At 40.8% G+C, this 19702-nt stretch overlaps 1 protein-coding gene across 1 annotated transcript in view; it reads left to right on the top strand.

The window, feature by feature from the left end:
- RSF1 (remodeling and spacing factor 1) overlaps positions 1–19702 on the top strand; it is a 37274-nt gene that overhangs the window by 16586 nt on the left and 986 nt on the right. Inside the window, 7 exon segments of the mRNA XM_009072184.1 lie at positions 5092–5146; positions 6334–6443; positions 12498–12565; positions 13851–14058; positions 15200–15423; positions 17504–17695; positions 19418–19702. The exon segment at positions 19418–19702 is cut by the window's right edge and continues 986 nt beyond it. Coding sequence (XP_009070432.1) covers positions 5092–5146; positions 6334–6443; positions 12498–12565; positions 13851–14058; positions 15200–15423; positions 17504–17695; positions 19418–19702 — 1142 coding nt within the window.

Raw genomic sequence — 19702 nt, 5'->3', positions numbered from 1 at the left:
TGGGGTAGGGAGTCAGAAGGGTAAAAACTAGAAAACTTACAGATTGAGATAAAGACACATTAGCAAAAGCCATGCACACAAGCAAAGCAAAACAAGGAATTGATTCACCAGTTCCCAAGGGCAGGCAGATGTTCAGCCATCTCCAGGAGAGCAGGGCCCCATCACCCATAATGGTTCCTTGGGAATACAAGTGCTATTACTCCAAATGTCCCCCCTTCCTCTTTCTTCCCTTTATATACTATACTGAGCATTATGTCATATGGTATGGAATATCCCTTTGGTCAGTTTGGGTCACCTGTTCCTGCTGTGTCTCGTCCCAATCTCTCATGCACCCCCAACTTCCTTGCCAGTGTGGCAGTACAGAAAACAGCAAAGGCCTTGACTCTGTGTGAGCTCTGCTCAGCAATAGCAAAAACATCTCTGAATTATCAACCCTGTGTTCAGCACAAATTCATACTAGCCACTGTGAAGGAGGTTAACTCTACTTCAGCCCAAACCAGCACATACATTTACTTTGGTTCCAGTGCCTGAACACATATGTGACTTTCTTATTCCAGGAGTTAAATGGTTTTCAGCACTGGTTCACCTGCATGTTAGTAATACTGTCAGATGTGTGTAGAGTTCCTGCTGTAAGCAAGGTTAAGTCCTGACTTTGCTCCAAAGGTCATCCAGATTACTGTGGAGTTTAGTCTTACTGCTTTAGATTCTGTATTTTGCAATTGCTGTAGCACAGTAGTCCAGCTAAGTTACAACTTTGAATGAAATTTTGTGTCTAACCCTGACATTACCGAAGACTAAATGCATATGAATTTATTGCATTAATGAACAACAGCTTTAATGTTTGGAACATCCTGTTTGCAGTTTTCAGACCTCAAAAATGAGGGACGTGAAACAAGGTCTGCATAATTTTTACCTTTTAGAACATATATTGAGTACCTTGCAAAATTTAATATCATTTGTATGCATTACTAAACAAAAACTTTGCATGAATTTTGTCTTAAAAGGCAAATTTCACCAGAAGGTGGGACCCTTTTAAAAAAAGTAATTGAGCAGGCTTATACTTGTGGTAGGTACTGTAATATGGGATATAGTGAGTGAGTGCTGGGAAGAGCCGAGCACAATCCATGTCTGCCTTCAGCTTCAGTCAAATCTGTTTGTTACTGCTGTTGCAGCAGCAACGATAGTGACAGATCAGGTACCAACTGTTCCTCATGTCCCTACTTCTGCTCAGAGTGTATCTAGATCACACTGTGGTTAAAATTATCCATAGCTTGCCAATTTTGCTGAATTTGTAGCTTTGGGAATGAAACTATTAGCTACTTTTATAAGTGAGCTCAGCTTACACACAGCCTCCATCTGTGCAGGAGTATGGGGCACACAGGAACTGCGTCTGCTGCTTTGCTTTATGGTGGGAAGGCTCGTTACTAGTGAACAATATTTTTAGACCCACTTGGGTAAATATTCTGCTGGCAAACATGACATGGAATATAAGCTTTTGCCAGTCTGTCTTGCTTCTTGAAGTCACTAGCATTGAATAAAAACCTGAACCTTTAGCAGTAAGAGGAGAGCATGTAGTTGATAATACAGCAGTTTTCAGTGTCTGAAACAGAAATTCAACAACAGTTTTGCAATTTAATCCTCGTACCAAGTGAACCTAATGCTTTATGTTGTATATACTAGCATTGAGTTTTTTATTTAGTTAGTTTTTTGTCATTTTTTAAAAGTTTTTTAAAAAGAGAAATGAACTTGGGTTATCACAAACTTCACGATACAATATTTGAATATTGAAATCTTCCAGCTTTAATGGTGGTGTATTTTAGCAAACAATAAGATAAAAAAGCTGAAGAGTTATCATGCTACAGAAAATGATAGTTCTTATTGCAGCTCAGTAATAAGTTGAAGTGTGTAGTAAGTTGGTTGGTTGGTTGAGGCACAGAAATACTTGAATGCAATGCTTCTGAAAACTCCCAGTACACGGTGTCTGCCTTTTTGGCAAAGAGAAGAAATCCAACTCATTATTGATGTCTGCTTAATAGATTCTTTGAACAGGTATTACCATCATGCATTTTCAACTGATGATACTGCTGTGCTCTTTCAGTTACTCTCTAGCTCTCAGGAATCTGACTCAGATTGATTCAGCTGCTCAGTTGTGTTCTTACATATCCTCACACTGTTATGTCACTGATTTTTTTAAATGAATACTTCAGGCTTCGTATTGACTTACAAATATAAATACAAATTTTCTCCTCTTATTCTGTTCATGAATTCGAGATGCTACCACAACAACCTAGCTGAACTTTGGGTTTCTCATGTATACACTAACTTCTATAATCATGTCCTACCACCAGCTGGAGGGGGTGGACATTAAAGCATTTTTGGATTCCCCTTTTAATTCATGTTAGATACTCCCAGACTTCTTGATGGAAAATCCCTCTAGAAACTACTTACCTAATTCTCCCAGGCCAAATCAGGTGGAGGACTTGCTTTCGTGCACACATTCATGACTTCCCTGTAGCAACTTTTGCAGCTGCTTAATTGAGATAAAATATTTTCTGAATTAATCTAGGAAGAGTTTATAACTAGTCAATGCTTATCTGCACCTACCCTTGGAGATCTCATAGTTCAAATATCTGAGTTATTGGCTAAAGTCTTGAGCTCTTGTCTGCTATGCAGGAATAAGGAATGCATTTGATACTTCATTTTGCATTTCACTTCAAGACCTTAAGCTCAGCAGGACTGTCTTGTTTCATTTGCTGATTTCTTAAGCAGTATATCCTCAAGTCAGGGAGAAGAAAAGCAGTTCTGGAAAGCCTCACTGATCATGTCTAAAAACAGCTGGATTTGTCCCATCTCTGGTATCTCTTGATGTTTTGTGTTACAAGAGATGAAAAGTGGAGGAAACTATCAAAGACACTTCCTGAATACTAGAATGATTGCAATTCTAGTTCCTTTCTCATTTCAGCAGTTGTATTCCTTAAGATGCTCTTTTAATTCATCTTCAAGGGCATAGTGATTTTGTACAGCGTGTGACAAATTTTTTCCTCCTCATCCAACCAGTCTCATGGTGCTCAGATGAATGAGGATTTCTTTTTATCTGTCAGTTTGGAGAACTCACATTAGGAGACAAAACCAACTGCTTTTATACACAGCCAGACATTTCAGTTTAGTTCTAATGATACTGAGTTGTCAAAGTTCATGGTCTTTTTTGCTGTAAAAATCCAAAATCCATTTTTACTCTTTGTGAGTATTATTTTAGGAAGTGTGCTTCTTCATTTTCTATAAGAAAGATTTGTTCAGTGAAGAGTTCTCCAGGAGTCTGTTGGGATAAAAATGTAAAGTGCATGAGGCTAGTCAGAAGACTTGAAATTTACTTATATTCTCTAGAAATTAATGAAAGTATTTGAAACAAAATTTATACACATAGATGCTTCTATTTGCAAAAAAATATTGCACATGAAGTAAACATATCTAAAATTAATACACATTTGTGTATTTGTGTGCGGGTCTAGATAACTTACGTGCACGATGTCTCCTGTTGTGACTCAAGTGTATTGTGACATGCTCATATGGCCACTCACTGTAACTTTGGTAGTCTGATTCTGGTTGATTGAGACTGTTCAGCTCAGAAACCCAGAAGAGGGTAGCACTGTTCTGATTTCATTTCAACTGTAGTGATGTTTCACTGGATTCTGAAAGTTGGAAGTCTGTAGGCAAATGTCTAGATTGTACCTTGCCCCCCTGCAGGATTGTTCTCAGAGTGTATGGCCTAACATACTGTTACTCAAAGTCTGTGCCTTGCTTCCAGAGTCCTTGCAGAGTCCAGTGAATGGCATCAACTTTCGTTGATATCTTAATTTGTTTAAATTGTCCCTTGTTTTCCTAGAAAGAGGCTAGTAGGGACCTATGGTGTTAGTAGTTTGGTTACACATCCTGGTCTGTTTTAGTACTTGGCCATTCTTCCTGACAGACTGCTTTCTTGAAAGCTCAATTCAGCACCCTGAAGATCAGCACCCAGTGCTGTTTGTGAGGTGCTAGGATATCCAGGACATCTCAGGCTGGGACTGACAAATACAATGGGACTTAAGAGAGACTTATGTCCTTCAGGAGCCAGAGTTGTGCCCAGGGCAATTCAGATGATACAGGGTGCTAGTGTTGAGGTAAGCCAAGTCTAAACCAAATTTTGCTTAGCCTGATTTAATCCTGTAACATACTGTGGACAAAGAGGACAGTTTGCTTCTCCTTACAAGAGTCTTTTCTGTGTTTGAGTACCCTCTCTCTCTCATCTTCAGTTGTTGTTCTCTACACCAATGCTAGGCAAATCCATCCTGTTCTTTTCAGTCTTTCTCTACTGGGCATATCTGCTGCCCTCCAGTAACTTCCACTGGATCACATCTGTCTTGGAGTATGTGTGGTGCCCAGATGGCACCACGTATTCCAGCCAGGTGTGCAGGACTGACTGGCATGGCAAGTGTTATTCAGGTGTCCTGTTGGCTGTTCTGCTCACACATCCATCTGCCATCACTCTTGTTTCTGCAGCAGCTCGACTCTGTTGATCTTTGCTCAGGCTGTTCTCCTCTGGCAAAGAATTGCTCTGTAGGCAGTTATTTGTTCCCTGGTGTTTCTAGAGTTGATTGTTCCTGCTTGAGTCTAAAGTCTGGCACTTGCCCCTTTTGGATTGCATCCCATCTTTACGTAATTTTTCCAGTGCAGTGTGATTTTGAATTCTTGTTTTGTCTTTCAGTGCCTCCAGGATTGGTGGTAGTTGTGGATCTGACAAAATAATCTTGATCACAACATTTTCAGGGTTGTTTTAATTAATTTTTACACCCCACTTCTGTGGTGCCTGCAATCTTCAAGTACTGGTGGTTGTCAGAATTCTTTGGAAATCTCTTAGATTATACATGCAGGAAAACATAAACATATGAGAATTAACACATAATCCCAACTAAAATGATTGTTTTCATTTGGAACATCCTCTTGGGATGCTTCTGCCCAGCAATAGTAAGAGCTTCAAACTGTGCTAGTTACAGCATTATTTTAGATATCTGCAGTCTTTGTGTAAGCTTATTTTCATTTTCTTCTCTCTTAAAGAAAAGAGCGACTGGTGTACGTGGGTATCAGCATTGAGAACATCATTCCACCTCAGGTAAGTTACTGCATACATGTTGTATTACTGTTTTATTTTCCAAACTTCTCAGGGAAGAGGTTTCTCAGTGGTGTGTCAGAAGTGCTAGCATCGTGGATAGAAAAATCAGTTTATATGCAAGTTGGAAATAATTCTAGACCCTTCATTTTGGACTGAATTTAGCAGAGAAACCGAGGGAGCTTTGTGGTGTCTGATGCCACACAGAGTGCTCTGTCAGTGAGCAATTGCTGAATCACCTCCCTGCCATTACAGCTGGTTTTGAGTTGAGTGCTCCAACATTCTGTAGTTTATAAAGGTGGGATTCAGTTATTTCAGTTATTTAACTCTGGTGTTTGCTGTATAGTTATCTGGGTCTGAAATAATTGTCATAGCTTTCCTCTGGAACTGATGGAAACAAACATGTTTCATTAACAGATGCTTTTATATGGTTTCTTTTGAGAGAAGAGGAAAAATGCTTTTATTTATGTGGAGAACGGCCTCTTCTCACTTCTTAAATACATTTTAAAGCAATTCTCTTGAAGTCTTAGCCAAATGCCTTCATCTGGAATGATATCATCTGTTCTATGCAGTTTGAAATGAAACTTTTGTTCATTTTAAATATAGATTTGCCACTCTGCCTGACTGTTCCAAAGCCAACTTTCTCTCCCTGTCTCTGGATAACAGAAAAATGATAACAGATTTTACAGACTTACAAAAGAATCTATGTCTGGGAGCAAATATTTGAAAAATGCAGTCTAGGGGCAGATTATTTTTCTTTTAAATTAATAGCTTGGAAACATGATAAGATTAACCTGCATGGAACTTTATTGAAACTGCATCATGTTAGAGGTGTCCCTGTACTCAGTATGGAGAGATACTGGCCACAGTTTGTTCAGCTGCCACATTTAGTAGTCCTGGGAGTATCACCCAAGGCATGATCTCAGTGGTGCAGCATGAGCACCGTGGTACAATAACCTCAACCCATAAACTCTGTGTTCCTGAAGTTACGTAGCCAATAAGGGCAATATGTGCAAGTGTTCACCTGAACTGCTGTAAGAATTCATTGTATTAGAAGCCAAAATGAGCTGTGTTGGGCATATGAGCTTTCTAGATGGTATCAATATCTGTATCACATGAGTTCAGTCATAATGAGTGTGGAGGGAGTGGGGAAGATAATACTTTTTGACACTTCTGTCTTATTTAAACAGGAGCCAGAAATACCTGAAGGTCAGGAAGAAAAGAAGAAAGATTCCAAAAAGCCCAAATCAAAATTGCTTGAAAGGAGATCTACCAGAACCCGAAAGTGCATAAGCTACAGGTCAGCAGCTTGTTAAACAGCTTGTACTGCAAAAGTCATACTGCTGCTTTATTTCTGAATCTTCCCTCCACTTCTCACACACACTGCTACATTTGAAGGAGAAGCTCAACTAAAGTGTGTTTGTTCATTTTGCTCTCAATATTGGCTATGCTTGGTGCTTGTGAAAGCATCAGGCGGTGTTGTGAAGCAGTGATACATTAAAAAAATTAAAATGTATATTGTAATTTGTTTAAGAATTCTAGAGAAGGTTTTTGGCCTTACTGCAGTTTCTGGAGTGAGTTAAAGCAGGTGAATCAAACCTCTTCTCTCTCGCAAGGGAGACTATCTAAAGCCTTCAGTTCCTTGCGGTCTTTGCCCTCCCCACCTGAAACTCAAAATGCAATTATAAGACCATACCTCTGTGTGCTGGTTTGAAAGCAAACCAGTGAGAGACTCCGAGTTAGAAATACAGTTTAACAGGGAAAACAAAACAACAAATGCAACAGTACAAAAAACCCCCACTGACAGAGTCAGAAAGTAACCTGAAACCCTGTCAGTCATGGTGTTGGTAGTAGTCTGATGAAATGGTGGCTGCAGTCCTCCTGGACTGCTCTGTTGGAGCAGTGATCCCGCAGATCCGGTCCTCTCCCAAAGGTCCAGTGGCAGCTCTTGCCCTCTGGAATCCAGCAGGCAAAGGGCATCTGTGCTGGTCCAAACCCCAGTTTATATCCCTGTGGGAATGCTTGGCTCCCCCCCTTGGGTGAGGCATCTCACAATGGGATGAGGTACCTCTATGCATGCATGGATCCTTGTCAGCCCATGAAACAGAGACAGCCCCTGAGGGACCAATCAAGGACAAGGCGATAACGCTCACTGCCCCACCTGCTTTAACAGCTTGTGGAGATGATAATAGAATACATACCACAGGTTACCCCCCACGCTGCAACCCAGGACATTATCCACCCCTTATTCTATTATCGTCTACATCATAGCCTAATCAATATCTTCCTTACCATATACATATACATATACAATAAAGGCCTTACACACAATTCTCAGTTAAAGTTAGGTCTCATTGTGGTACACAACAGGTTTCCCCATCTTCCTGCATTACCCACCAAGTGTAACCAGGTCCTTGAGCAAAAACAGTCCCACGGATGGGTTTGCCTTTGCCTGAGGTAGGACTAATCCAAACAGTCTTTCCTAAAATACCTCTCATGTACCACAGGGACTTTATCTCCATCCACCGTGTGCAAGGGTTTTCCATCCCATTTACTCATGTTTTTCCATGCTCCTGAAGGAAAAACCAGAGGTTTTCTCGTGGAGTGTATTATCTCTCCCTGGCTGGGGGATGCCTGCTCCTAATGGCAGAGACCCTTGTTGGTTCTGGCGAGATGATGTAGATCTTTTCCTTTCAGTTTCTGATGGCCCTCTTCGATCAAACTCTGGACTTGCTCAGCCAACCTTGTTTCTACAGATGAGATATGGGTGTGAAACAGGGCGGTGACAGTGTCCTCATAAATTCTTAGTTTGCTGATCAAGGTGCCTACCTTGTCCTGGCCTTCCCTCCATTGCAGTGTTGCCAGGTAACGGCCGTATCACTCTGGTCCAAGGCATACGAATCTCAACCACATCTGTGACATGCACTGGACACCATCTGGGTTCATAGGGAATATCTCATCTTCTGAGAAAATGATCTCCAGCACAGCCAATTCCCTCAGGCATTGGATGCCTTCTTCCATTGTGCTCCAGTTTCTTTGGTTTACCTGGAGGTCTTCTTTACAAAGGTATCTATCCTGCCAGAGACTGAGAGATTCTTGGGCTCTCCTGATCCCCTGGTCAATAACCACATCCTGGGACAGGGATCCCAGTTGCATGGCCTCACTTCCTTCCAGCGTGGTGTCGTTAGCTGCAGCATCCCAGATGTGGAGCAGCCAGGAGAGGATGGGCTTGTCTGCCTGGCAGGTGAATTCCCTCCACAGCTCACCCAGGGATAGAGAGCGAGTGGTGATCTCTTCTGTTGGGGTCGAAGGTCCTGCCACATCCTCGTCAGTCTCTGTGTGGGCTGATTTGCTCTTTGATTTCTCCCTCTGAACAGGGGCAGCTGCTACCAGTTCAGGCTGTTCTGGTCCAGTGACAGTTTGTGGGGGGACGCTGACGGTGCCTGTGGTTTCTTCCTCCTTCTGAGAATGATGTGCCACACCAAGCATTCTGAATTTAAGCATGGTATGCATGGTACAGGCCATGCCAAGCAGACCCAACAACAAGTATATGCCCTCCTTGGCATTCAGAGAGAGCTCCATATTTGCAAAAATTGCTGTGTCAGGCCTGAAGGGTTGGAAAAAACCATTCCTTACTCCTCCCCCCAGGGGCTGGGTGCCGTTGATGAGGCTCCAGGAGTAGAAGACTAGTAGCCTAGACTAGGACCAGCAAACAAAATTGAGTATATACTCCACATGATGTTCATTACCTTGGAGGTTAACATGCAATAGACATAATATACCAATAAACCAATTCTCATACCATACCCTGGTCTATACACGAGAAGTATTACAGCTGGCAGGTACTATCCCCCCATGAGCAGAAAAATATAGAGACCTAAGTACCAGACCCATGTAATCATTTTTAGCATCACAGCGAATACGTGGTTTCCACAATACAAAATTGTAATTCTGACTTTTTCCCAGTATCATGCCCCACGTTGGACACCAAAAATTGTGCTGGTTTGAAAGCAAACGAGTGAGAGACTCCAAGTCAAAAATACAATTTAATAGGTAAAAAAAAACAAAAAATGCAACAGTACAAAAAGAAACCACTCAAAGAGTCAAAAAGTAACCTGACACCCTGTCAGTCATGGTGTTGGTAGTAGTCCGATTAAATGGTGCTGCAGTCCTGGAGTGATGGTTCTGTTGGAGCAGTGATCCCGCAGATCCGGTCCTCTCCCAAAGGTCCAGTGGCAGCTCTTGTCCTCTGGGAATCCAACAGGCAAAGGGTATCTGTGCTGGTCCAAACCCCAGCTTATATCCCTGTGGGAATGCTTGGCTCCCACCCTGGGGTGAAGCATCTCACACGATGTAACTCTATGCATATCTGGGTCCCAGGCAGCCCATTGAACAGAGACAGCCCCCTGAGGAGGCCATCAGGGATGAAGAGATAACGATCACTGCCCCACCAGCTTTAACAGCTTGTGGAGACAACAATAGAATACATACCACGGGTTACCCCCCACACTGCAACCCAGGACACTCTGAAAAGGTCTGTAACCCTTTAGAGAAATGGTGAGAAAAATGCAATTAGTAAATGAAAATTCCAAGATATTTAGACTCTGCATTCCAAGAGTAGAACAGGTCACTAACGTTTCCAAAGTTCAGCATGATCTTAATGTTGTCTTTTGTTCTCAGTTTATTACTAAGGTGGTTTATAAACTATTTTCTAAGTAATACCTCATGATGCTCCATATCCTCTTCAGTAAGCCAGGCAAGTAGTATGCCCCTGGGATTAGGAAAGACTGTGGTTGCCTGAGATACTGTGGTGTGTTTTTTCTTCCCAACTACATTAGAAATATTTTTTTAAAAAGTATTACCTTTCCTGTACTTGTTCTATGTAGATCTTTATCACTGAAAGCTATAACATTACAACTTTGAAAACCTTCAGCAATAACCATTATTAAACTCCGAATCAATCAGGTTTTGCTGCTGAGGGGAGGCACAGCGTTTTGTGTATGCTTAATTTTCAACCTGGTCAGAAAACTGTCTGACCTTGCTTAGCTGTTGATTTTCAGTTATTTTTTAAATGAACAGCAGAAGTCACATAACAAAAATGCTATTGCTGCTTTGGGAAGTGAAGTATTCCTGTAAGTAACAGGCAAGGTTCTATAGATTTGCCATTATGTTCATGACAGGTCAGTCAACATCTGTCCAGGAACAAAAAACCCCTTGCCTATAGGGTATGTGGCACAACTTCAACAGGACACATGTTGTGCAAAGACAATAATTTATATTGCAAATAATGTTTCCTAGAATGTTGTTCTGGAAAATCAGTCTTTTGATACAAAATGATAGAGTCTTTCTTACAGACTCCATCATACTGATAAGGAGAAGTAAGCCCTGAAGGGCCAGGAAGTGCCTGCTGAGGGAGGGGATGGTGACAGTGATTTCTGAGAACTAATTGCAATAATAATGACCACCCATCCCTGGAAATAATTAATATGTATGAGCATTTAATGTATAAAAACCATGAAGTTTTTGTCTCTGGTTGCACAAGTTTGGTGGAGCGATCCACCTTGTGCCTAACGTGGAATAAACAAATACCTGCTACTCAGAGATACAAGTCTGTGAGTAGTTCTTTTCCAGGTTTTCTCAGCATCAATACACATAACTTTGAGCTGGTGAAAATGTTACATGTGTGTCAGTTTATATGTCTGCAGTGGCATCCTGCTGGTGTCACTGGGAACTGTGTGTGCTTTCCTTCAGCAAGGCAAAATAAATGCTAAACATCTTATGTCACTCACAAACATCTGTATTGTGGAGCCTCCTGGTTCTCCAAAGCTCTGCAATCCCTTTGTATCACCTGAGTCATCTGTTGAGTCCTCTCGTGAGCAAGTTAGCAAAAACCTGCAGCATGAACAAAGCAGCAGCAGCAGCAGAAACTGTGTTCCATTACACCTGATGGACAAGCAGGCTGAGCTCGGGTTATTTGGTAGCAGTGATTTGAAAGTGTTAAGTGATTTCCACAGTTTAAAAAGGGCTTATTTTAGCTGTGAGGAGGGAAAATTGGGTTTGAATAATGTGGAACTAATCTTATTGCTGAAACAATTTCAGAGTTATTTCCTTGCTGGGTAAAGCATGCAGGGATATATTTATATTCCCTAAGACATGAACAACATGCAGTCATTCTTAGGGAATATAAAGCTATCAGAAGTCCATCACCTTATTTTTAAAGGAGAAAGTATTTTATGCTTAGTATTGGAAAACAGAGTATAATATTAGATGTGTTTTTTTCTTGGTCTGCTGGAGGTTCCTGTGGAGGACCAAGATAAATATAACTGCAGTCTTTCCTTCACGACTGAGAAACTGAATATTTAACGAATGTATTGTCTAGTTGTTGGTTGTTTATACCTAAAAAAGTACAAAAAAATTACTTTTTAAAGAATGAGAAGAAAAACTTGCATTTAAATAAAACGTCTTTCCAAGATAATTAATAAAATTTGTACTTCTGCATGTTAGAGCTCAGGGCATCTCTTTGGTGATAGAGGTAACAACTCTTTCTTATGGGATTTGAATTCGTAACTGAAGAAACAGACTGAGGTCATCTGTGTGAGAGAATTAGATCCTTTTTCCTCTGCTGTTCTCTTTAAATGAATTACTCAGGGTGCAGACATTTATGCAGTTTTATAAAAAGCTGCTGCAGGACAAACACACTGGAAAATTTTGGTTTTGTCTGACCTATTTAGTGATGTAACATTACAGTACAGCTTATTTGTATAGAATTACAAAGAAGTGTGTACAGTATGTTTTGGTTGAGCTTAGGATGTTGCAGATCCATGAAGTACAATTACATTGAGCTTTAAGAAGAGAAAGCAGCTATGTGAAATAAGCTTTCAAGGAAAATTTAGACAGAATGAGTAATTTTCCTCTGGCTTTTAATAGATGCTTCTCAGAAAGACTGTTTTGCAGATTGGTAGTGTGTATGTCATCTAATAAAAGGTGTGGAAAAAATGAGTAATACTTAGTGTGAAAAATGCCACTGAGACCATCTGAAGGAACTTTCATGTTATATATAGTTGAATTCAAGGGTATGGCATATAAAATGAATGTTCCTGTAAATCAATAGTGAGACAGCCAGGCAATGATAAATGATCCGCTAGGAAGTAGAAACAAGAAACACACTTTCAAAAAAAATTGCTATTTTAGTATTAATCTGGCCCATTATCTTAGTTATTATACATCCAGCCCTCTGTCTGTGCAATGTGATTTCTCAAAGCAGTGTGATTTCTTTAGATTTTGAGATATGTTTTCATAATATAATTTAATTATGGTTCACTTCAAAGTGGTAAATGAAAGCTGTTATTTTTAGGTTTGATGAATTTGATGAGGCAATTGATGAAGCAATTGAAGATGATATCAAGGAGGCTGATGGAGGAGGTATGTTTCTGATGTTATTTGTTTTTCAGTGGGGATAAGAAGATAGAGACCAAATTGATTTTGATATGAGAAGCAACAAATATAATTCTTTCCCTTAAACTTTGTAGTTTGCAGTTTGTTGTTGTTTTTTTTTTTTTTTACTGCTGTGTTTTTCGAATGGAACTAAATAATTTCCCTTGGGAATGGCCATCCCAGGCTGCCAAAAATGCCAAAAAGTATTTCTCCTAGACAGTTAAATTCAGCCTGTGCATGTTTTGGTATATGCAATGAATAAGCAGAACAAGCAAACTCTTAAAATTAATTTGCTAGTACGTTTTGGATTTGAGATTGGAATGGCAACAGTGCTGTTGACAGTTGTCTCCTGTAAAAATAGGGCTCATAAACCGGTCTGCAGTTGGACGCATGTCTCCTGTAAAAATAGGGCTCATAAATCGGTCTGCGGTTGGACGCCTAAAGACTGGGTGTACAAACTCCTCTTTAAAATATTCATCCAGCTCTATAAGCACTTGTGAGCTGAAAGTGAATAAAGTGAAATTCTGCTCTTTATTGCCTCTTAAGGCAACACAGGGGGGCGAAGGAGAGATCTTCAATCGTATCTGAGAGAAAGTGAATAAAGTGAAATTCTGCTCTTTGTTGCCTCTTAAGGCAACACAGGGGAGCGAAGGAGAGATCTTCAATCATATCTGAGAGTTGGGGATGGGTTTGTGTGTCTGCATTACCTTAACTTGCCTGGAAGAAACAGCCATGAAACACTGTCCCTCAGTTGTTTGGCCTGTGCCATCTCCACACACACCAGTGATCAGAACCTTGTGGATGTACACAGACAGTCTGAAAATGAAGTGTCTATGGGTGTGTAACACAAGGCCCACACAGTAAACATAACGAAGACTCAGCAGTAAAGCAGCTTTTCAGAGGCTCCACTTCCTGGCCAAACAGCAACTCAGACACTTCATCTTCCAAGAAGGATATTCAGCGTTATGAAGAAAATGTATTTTCTGATATCTGTCCTCTCAAAATGCACTGGTGTGGTAATAATGTGGATTGGGGTGGAGTGTCAGAATGCTGACACTTAGCCACGACCTTCTGCATGGAGCTCAGTATTTCCAAGTGACCACAGCTGGGCTGTGTGTGTCAGGAGCAATACTCCAGATATTCTTGCTTGACAAAAAAATACTCTGCTTTTACAGAAAATAGACTGAAGTTAGAGGCAGGTAAGAAGGATCTATAGAAAGTTAAACAAGAAAATAAACTTTCTCTTTATTCCCCTTTCTGTCACTGAATTCAGGCATTGGCAGAGGCAAAGACATGTCTAACATCACAGGTCACCGTGGAAAAGACATTTCCACAATCCTAGAGGAAGAAAGGAAGGAAAACAAGCGACCACAAAGAGCTGCTGCAGCACGACGCAAGAAACGACGGCGACTGAACGACTTGGATAGTGACAGTAACCTGGATGAAGAAGAGAGTGAGGATGAATTCAAGATCAGTGATGGGTAGGTCTGCAGTTTTAACTTCTGCCACAAGTCACTGACTGCTACAGTCTTCTGTGACCCCGCAGTGCCCCTGAAAAATAAATGGCTTATACTATAGAAAACAAATATGTGTCATGTGAAGCTTAAAACACCAAATGAATATTGCTGTGGCTAACTGAAACTCACTTTCCATGGATTTTCTTGCTGTTCAGTCTGGACAATTTCTGATGCTAAAAAAATTTTATAATAATTTTAGATAAGCTTTATGCCTCAATGAACAAACATAATAAAGCATGAGGTCTAGACTTCTTACCAGCAACATTTAAAGCTTTATACCAGTCACTGAGGCAATTTTCTAAGCGTATGAAAAATCTATACAAGATGGATGTAAATTTTGAGCTTTATTTTTCACCCGTGACCATGCTGAGGACATTCCAGTGGCATCCTGAAAAATTGAGCTGTATATGCTGGAAATTTCCAATCAATGAGTGTAGCATGTGGAAATTTCACAGAATTAGTAGTACATTGATCTGTTAAAGTCTGGTCATGCATTTTCAGCTCCATCCTCTGCTGAGGGCTTTCTGGATGTTATACTGGAATTTAGATATGGCTGGCAGCCAAATGCAAGTGACTGTTTACCTTCAGTACTCCATGGTTTTTAAAAAAGCCTTGGCTCTCTTTTCAAATGATGGGAGTGTTATGAGCTGATAAGGTTTTGAGGTGCAGGTTTTGCATAAAAGCAGTAGATACTCTAATTCTCAGAAACTGCATAGGGCAGCTCTTAGTGCATGAAGGGGAGGTCATCTGTGCTAGAACATGGTGCTTGTTTTTCTCCTCCACAGTTATTGCTATGCAGTGAACTATATGAACACTCTAGAATCTGTCCTGTGGTAGTGTCTCCTGCTGTGTTGGTTTGAGTATTTATATCCCCTGATGTTCTAATCTGCTGGTAATGTCATGCACTGGAGAGCTATGTCTCAAATACACACCTCAAACCTCCTGTCAGTGATGGCAGCTTGCCCACTGTGGATATTTGCTCCTCATTGTAAGATCTGTGCTTTTTTTTTGTGTAAGACAATACTTAGCACATGCTTGTAAAATACAAAGTTGGTCCTTTGTTTCTGATACCAGTCTCGGTTGTCTGTGGTCTTTCTTTGAACAGATCTCAGGATGAGTTTGTTATATCAGAGGAAAATCTGGATGAAAGTGAGGATGACCCACCCTCAAATGAGGACAGTGATTCAGAGTTCTGTGCCCGCATATCCAGGAGACACCTCTCCAGGCCCATGAGGCAAAGCAGGAGGTTACGAAGGAAAACAGTCAAGAAAAAATACTCCGAAGATGACGAAGATGAAGATTCTGAGGACAATTCAAGCAGAGAGTCTGGTGAGTATAAGCAGTCCTAGATATATGAAATACTCTGTACTGGAGAGAGGAAGTGTAGAAGTCTCAGTTTCCTGTTGCGACTGACACTAACTTGTTTGCTTGCTTTGGTCAAGTCAGATGTCATCTTTGCTGTAAAGCACTTTGCTACTTTTTCTGTTGTCAATACTGTGGAGGAAACTGGCATTGAGCACTCAGTTCTTGGTATTTTTAAGTAATTATGTATTTAAATGAATGCTTGTGCTGTGGTTCTAAAGGCCACCTTTGTGGGGAGTTGCAGCTACCTCAAAACTTCCCATTTGGCACATGATTGCAGGGAAGAGAAAAGGATGGAGGCAAAACTGTACTTCTTTGTAGCTACTAGAAGACCTTCTGGGCACCTTTAAAAAAGCTTCTGAGAGAAATATTTTTCCCCACTTTGTATGGAAGAAAACTTCAGTTGTATGGCATTCTGCGTTTTCTGGCAAGTTTGAAAGCAAAAAGTAACACCTTGTATCTCTTCCTCCTACAATTATCCTTTCTGATCTTTAGTAACAGGTGACTCTTGCATCACAGGAGAACCTAGTAATTCACTTTATTCTACTTGTCCTTCAACTAGTTCATTTTCTGTTGGCATGGTTTGAAGTATGAGAATAATACCTGTGCATCTTTCTCTGAAGACTGTCCTTCTTCATGTGAGACACACACCTAGAAAGTGTCTTATATATATATGCACTCATTTTTAGTTATTTTTATTGTGAATTTAAGGTACTAAATATACTGAAGTGTTAGGTTATTGTGGTGTGTTTTACCTTTCCAGTGTTTTGTCTGTCTAGAATATAGATGATGAACATGTTGGAGTAAGTTGCTTTGGAGTACTGGTTTCCAAAAGGAGGGCTTGTGCATGGACAGATGAAGACAGCTGTATGCACTTGGGATGTTGCTGTCTTCCTGTCCTGAATGCATCATTGCATTAATCGTAAGCTCTTCTCAAATGAAGATTCTGGCAGAAGTCTAAAGAGATTGTTCATCTATTCTGTAATGCACAGGAGCAACTGTTTTTATCCTGGTGGACACACATAAAATCAGCTGATTCCTGTATCATTCAATATATAGCTAAAAGTATAGTCTTAACTATGAGTTTCTCTCTTTTGCCCTCATTATTGTCCCTCAGGATCCTGCCTTAAGCCTATTCTGAGTAAGGAAATCAGGTGCTCTGCGAGCCCCTTTTGTTATCTGTCTCCAGAGATGGAATTTCTTTCTGAAGGTGGCTGTTCTTGATGATTTGCTCTGATTCTTTCTCTAGTATTTTAGAAAGCAAAGAGAATGCCTCTTGGATCTGACTCATGTCAATCACTAACTTAGAAACAATACATGACGTATAGAAATGTATCTTGGGATAATTGTTCTGGCATAGCTTAGTGAAAACGCACCTAAGGTTGATTTGAGGCTATTTTCAACTGGTGTAAGTAAATTTAATATTTGAAGACAGTAGGTGCTGCTGGAAGAACTGTGATTGATGGTGAGTTTCTTCTGTATGATTTCTATTTTAAGCAAATCTACAATTGAGTGAAACTGATTATTGTTCTTAATTTAAATTCTATAGCTCAGATCTTACCTGGAGTTTCATCTTGCCCATGTGTTTTCATCTATAGTCATTCAGTAGAGCACAATTAATTTAAATTTTAAAAGCAGAAGAGACTTTCCAGTGTTAGTGGTAATGTGTGCCATCAGCTCCAATTCAGTGAGGTTCTTTCCACTGTCAGGAATTGTGGAGACACCTTTGGCATCAGTAGAGATGCCAAACAAAAACATTGGAAGCAACAAAAACATTGGAAGGAAACCTTCTGGAGGAGTTAGAGGGAGACAGGAAAAGGGTTTGTGAGAAGATTTTGAAGTCAAGCAATTCTACACTGGTGATGAATGGGAGAGCTGATGCATGAGCCTGGAATGGGTCAGGATAATGAGGCATGATGGCTGAGACTCTCCTGTGCTAGAAGAGCACATGATTTTATTGGTGCTGGTCTGAAGCTTATCTGTGTTGTTTATCTAAAGCAGTTCTGCTTTGATGGAATAACACACGTCACTATTTTCTTCTATACAGAGAGTGGTGATTATACAGATTACAGTGATGATGATTACCTGGAAACTAGGAGGAGAAGATCAAGGCGGAATCAGAAGAGACAAGTTAATTATAAGGAAGATTCAGAAAGTGATGGCTCACAGAAAAGTGTCCGATATGGGAAGGAGTTAAGAAGAGTTCATAAACGCAGGCTCTCCACTTCAGATAGTGAAGGTAAAATAAACAGTCCAGTGTCTGCAGGAGCTGGTGTATGTCAGCATTAGCACAAAGGGAAAACTGTATGATTCCGAGATTTCAGGAAGTCATCTTTTTAGAGTTCCTTGATGTTTCTCAGAAACAATTTCCTTCTGAAACAGCCCACTGGTACTGTATGATGCACTGTTAACTGAGTCACTTTTTGAAGTCATCATTGTCCCTAATCCTGACTTGCAGGTCTGAATTTATTGTGTCTGGCACAGAGTGCTGGGATTCCAGAACTGGCACTGATGTGCCAACTGTTTCACCCGTTTTGTGTTATGAGGTCACCAAGCTCCATCCTACCAACCTTTAAAGATCCTCTTTTGTACGACAAAGGGTATTGCCTCTGGCTCTGCGCTGCTGTTTCAGACTCATTCCACCTCCTGTTGACGGAGCTGTGCTAAGCACGGAGGAAACCCCTGTCAGTAATATCAGTCACACCGTAAGTGACTGGTTTGCTTTTTGATTTATAATTAGCTTTTCCAAAAGCAACCACTGACTTTGGGTGCTCTGAATCCTGGGCGCCCTGTTTTTGAGGCCTTAGGTCCAGCTTTTGGAATGCTGAGCAGTACAGGTTGCAGTGGATCCCAGGCTTCCCCAGGAAACGCTTGACAGGCTGAGCACCCCGATTTGTAGGTGTGTTTCTCAAGGGCAGTCTTGAATTTGCAGAGTATTAGAGTATCCTCTTAGGGGAAGGGAAACAAATAGATAATGGAAGTGTGTGGCATCTCAAAAAGGTGATCTTATACTTGAACACAGCCTGTTCTCAGGAGTCTGCTATATGGTGGCTTTCTGCTGCCTGTACTTAAAACAGCACCTGACTGATGGTGTCTTTTTTTCATGAAATCCCATTTCCTTGGGTATTTTTGGTACTGGCTTTCTGTGTAGTAAAATCAGCAACATTTAGTACTGTTTCAGTACTCTCCCACAGTATATGATAAAATATGTAACAGTGCTACTGGAATTGTAATTACATTGAAAATAGAGGAACTCTGACAGTGTCTCTGTCAACTTGAACCTACATCAAATAATACCCTTTAAAATGAAGAAAATTCACGTGGATTCTAATGGAAATCACAAGGAGGCAACAAATTATGTTTGCCATTTGATTTTTTTAGTCTTCATCTTTTCTCACCAAAACCATCAAAGATCAGTGTAAAGGCTGTCAGTGTGTAGGCAATGTTCTAGTTTGCAAAAAAAAACAACCCAAAAGCCTCCTATTAAAGGGCAGCAAACTTCAGGCGACAGTTAGGCAGCGTTCGTGTGCTTTGAAAGAATTTGTGTTTGCTTTGGGGGTGGCTGGGGTTTAGCACAGTTGTGTGTGTGTATTTTATGATAGAACAGTCATTATTTGGGCTCTCAGGTTCTGGCAGGGTGTGTCAAAGCACGTGTTGTGAGATGAGGGATGCGGTTATGCATTACTACTAGCATGGAGTTACCAGTTTTAGGGAGGAATACACCTCCATGCAAAGCCTCTGGTGCTCCTTGTATTGGAAACAGAATACTAGTGAATTGTTGGTCTTAGCTACTGTAGGAGTTTGTTTAAAAAGTAAAAAGGATGCAAGTGTTTTGAGTTAGTTGGGGCACCTGGGGAAGGAAATGGAAACGTGTGTGTTGAGAGAGTGCGAAAGATGAGAAAAAAAGGGTAAAGGTTGCACTGAGGTTTGCTAATGGCTCTGAGTCTGATGCTTATTCCAGAGAGCTACACATCTAAGAACTCTGAGGATGATGAATCCGCAAAGGAGTCAAAGCGATTGATTCGAAAACGTCGGCGAAGTACAGACGACTATTCGGAGAAAGAAGGAGGGGATGAGGAGGAGGATGGGAAGCCAATCCGCAAACGGCTGAATCGGATTGAAACAGACGAGGAAGACAACTGTGACAACGTGAATGAGGATGCAGAACCCCCCGCTCCTGCACACAAGCTGCCAGCAGCACAGGCTCCTCCAGACAACCCCAAGAAGCACTGCTACCGGATAGAAA

Source organism: Acanthisitta chloris, unplaced genomic scaffold (genome assembly GCF_000695815.1).
Source record: "Acanthisitta chloris isolate BGI_N310 unplaced genomic scaffold, ASM69581v1 scaffold10173, whole genome shotgun sequence".
NCBI classification, from domain to species: domain Eukaryota; kingdom Metazoa; phylum Chordata; class Aves; order Passeriformes; family Acanthisittidae; genus Acanthisitta; species Acanthisitta chloris.
This window is presented reverse-complemented; position numbering and strand designations above follow the sequence as displayed.